The sequence below is a fragment of the Oratosquilla oratoria genome, chromosome 35 (genome assembly GCF_046742065.1).
Source record: "Oratosquilla oratoria isolate Oo_2021 chromosome 35, ASM4674206v1, whole genome shotgun sequence".
NCBI lineage: Eukaryota > Metazoa > Arthropoda > Malacostraca > Stomatopoda > Squillidae > Oratosquilla > Oratosquilla oratoria.
Window position 1 is genome coordinate 38,936,275 of NC_134811.1, and position 2,500 is coordinate 38,938,774.

General features: G+C 28.6%; 1 protein-coding gene across 3 annotated transcripts in view; it reads left to right on the forward strand.

The window, feature by feature from the left end:
• The first annotated feature begins 133 nt into the window (after positions 1 to 133).
• LOC143018823 (uncharacterized) overlaps positions 134 to 2,500 on the forward strand; it is a 293,530-nt gene continuing 291,163 nt past the window's right edge. For all 3 annotated transcript variants that reach the window (XM_076174400.1, XM_076174399.1, XM_076174401.1), the window contains exon 1: positions 134 to 295. In XM_076174400.1, coding sequence (XP_076030515.1) covers positions 164 to 295 — 132 coding nt within the window. In that variant the 5' untranslated portion in view covers positions 134 to 163. The remainder of the gene's footprint in view (positions 296 to 2,500) is intronic.

The following is a 2,500-nucleotide window of genomic DNA, read 5'->3' on the forward strand; positions in this document are numbered from 1 at the left end:
CATCAAATACTTTTTTATTTTAGTAGGAAGGTTCTGAAAAAAAGTGCATGGATATCTCACTTTCCTTCAAAAGTTTCAAATATTTTGAATATATACATATATACATATATTATTTTTTCTTTCCCCAGACCGACCGCGGCCTTTGGAAAACTGCACGATAACGATGGTGGACGTGAGCAGCCTGGAGGTGGAGTGCGGGGGGGGAAGTCCTCATACTCCGTCCCCGGGCCACGACCACGCCCCTGACCCAAGCTACGTTAGGTCCTCGGACGTGAGGACAAGAGCTACACTTGAAGTGAGTCACTCGCGAACAGTGTTTTGCTACCAGCGTTACATTTCCTACCCTTATTTCTGGTACCACTTTAATTATCAGTGTTACTTCTATGTTTTTTTTCTGTCTACTCTTTGTGGTATTGGTATTGCAGTTTACACTGTTGATAATTATGAGACTTGCTACTAATTCCTGCCAGTGCTATATTTGTTACCATTATTACTGGTACCGCTATTATCGGTACATTTTTTATTATTCAATAATTTACTTATTATTATAATTTTTATTACTATTCTTATCATTACTATTATTAGCATTATTATAATTATTATCATTATTATAATTATTATTATTATCATTATTATTATTATCATTATTATAATTATTATTATTATCATTATTATAATTATCATTACTATCATTATTATAATTATTATTATTATAATTATCATAATTATCATTATTATAATTATCAATATTATAACTATCATTATTATAACTATCATTATTATCATTATCATTATTATCATTATTATTATTATTATTATTATTATTATCATTATCATTATTATCGTTATTATCATTATCATTATCATTATTATCATTATTATCATTATTATCATTATTATCATTATTATTATTATTATAATTATTATTATTATTATAATTATTATTATTATAATAATTATTATTATCATTATAATTATTATTATCATTATTATTATTATTATCATTACTATTATTATCATTACTATTATCATTACTATTATCATTACTATTATCATTACTATTATCATTACTATTATCATTACTATTATCATTACTATCATTACTATCATTACTATCATTACTATCATTACTATCATTACCATCATTACCATCATTACCATCATTACCATCATTATCATCAGTATTATCAGTATTATCAGTATTATCATTATCATTATCATAATTATAATTATAAAGATATTTACAAAAATAATTACAATTACAATTACAATTATAATTATCATTATCATTATCACTTTTTTATACTTTTAAGACTATTGCTATTTTTACTGTTAGTGTTAAATTTGTTATAATTTTTATTACCGCTTTATATATCTACAATTTTTACTGGCTATTCTTTATGATTTTGTGGTTTCTGCTCTTAGTATTGGTACTTCTGATGCTATTTTTGTGATACTTTATGATTAGGTACTATTTTTTATCATTGCTATGACTCATGGAGCGACCATGACTACTTACAATAACTTTTATATTGCTACATTATTACTATTGTTTTGGCAAGAGAATTTTCCCGAAGATAACCATTATTATCTTCGGGAGTAATAGTGACATACCGCGGATAGATTGTCCACCATGCTCTTGATACAACTACACCTCTGGAGACGGTTTGGCGGAACTTTTCTCATATCAACCTACGCAATGAGAATCTTCGTGACTTACATCCTATTTCATCCCTTTAGATAAGAAAACTAGTAAGTCAGAGTAAACCACTCAAGTTTTGAGCATTTTCACTCTAAAAGTTCCTATCAACAAGCATTAATATTTGAATTTTGCTTCTAAGCTATCCTCCGGGTATCCCTGCGGCGTGGTCTAGCAAAATTATGCATAAATGCATTTTTAATGACTTTCCTAACTTGCCCTCGCCATAATTTGAGTGGAATATTACTATTGGAGTATAGAAAATAACAAATATATAAATTATATCAAGCTTATAAATTCTTCTTCTTAATGTCTTTTACAAAGCAATGGTTAATATTTTCTTTAATCTAACCTAACTGAACCTAACTTAACCTTTACCTAACCAAACTAAACCTAACCTAACCTAATCTAACTTAACCTAATCTAACCTAACCTGACCTAACCTAACCTAACCTAACCTAACCTAACCTAACCTAACCTAACCTAACCTAACCTAACCTAACCTAACCTAACCTAACCAAATCTAACATAGCGTAATCTAACTTAATATACCTTAGGTTAACCTAACTTAACCTAACCTATCCTAACCTAACATGACATAACTTACCTTAACCTCGCCTAACCTAACCTAACCTAACCTAACCTAACCTAACCTAACCTAACCTAACCTAACCTAACCTAACCTAACCTAACCTAACCTAACCTAAGAAATTACGTTACAACAAGCATAAGGGCTGCCAGGATATCAGAGGGTGTATGATATGGTTATACCCGTAAATAATCATCTTTAACTTATATAAA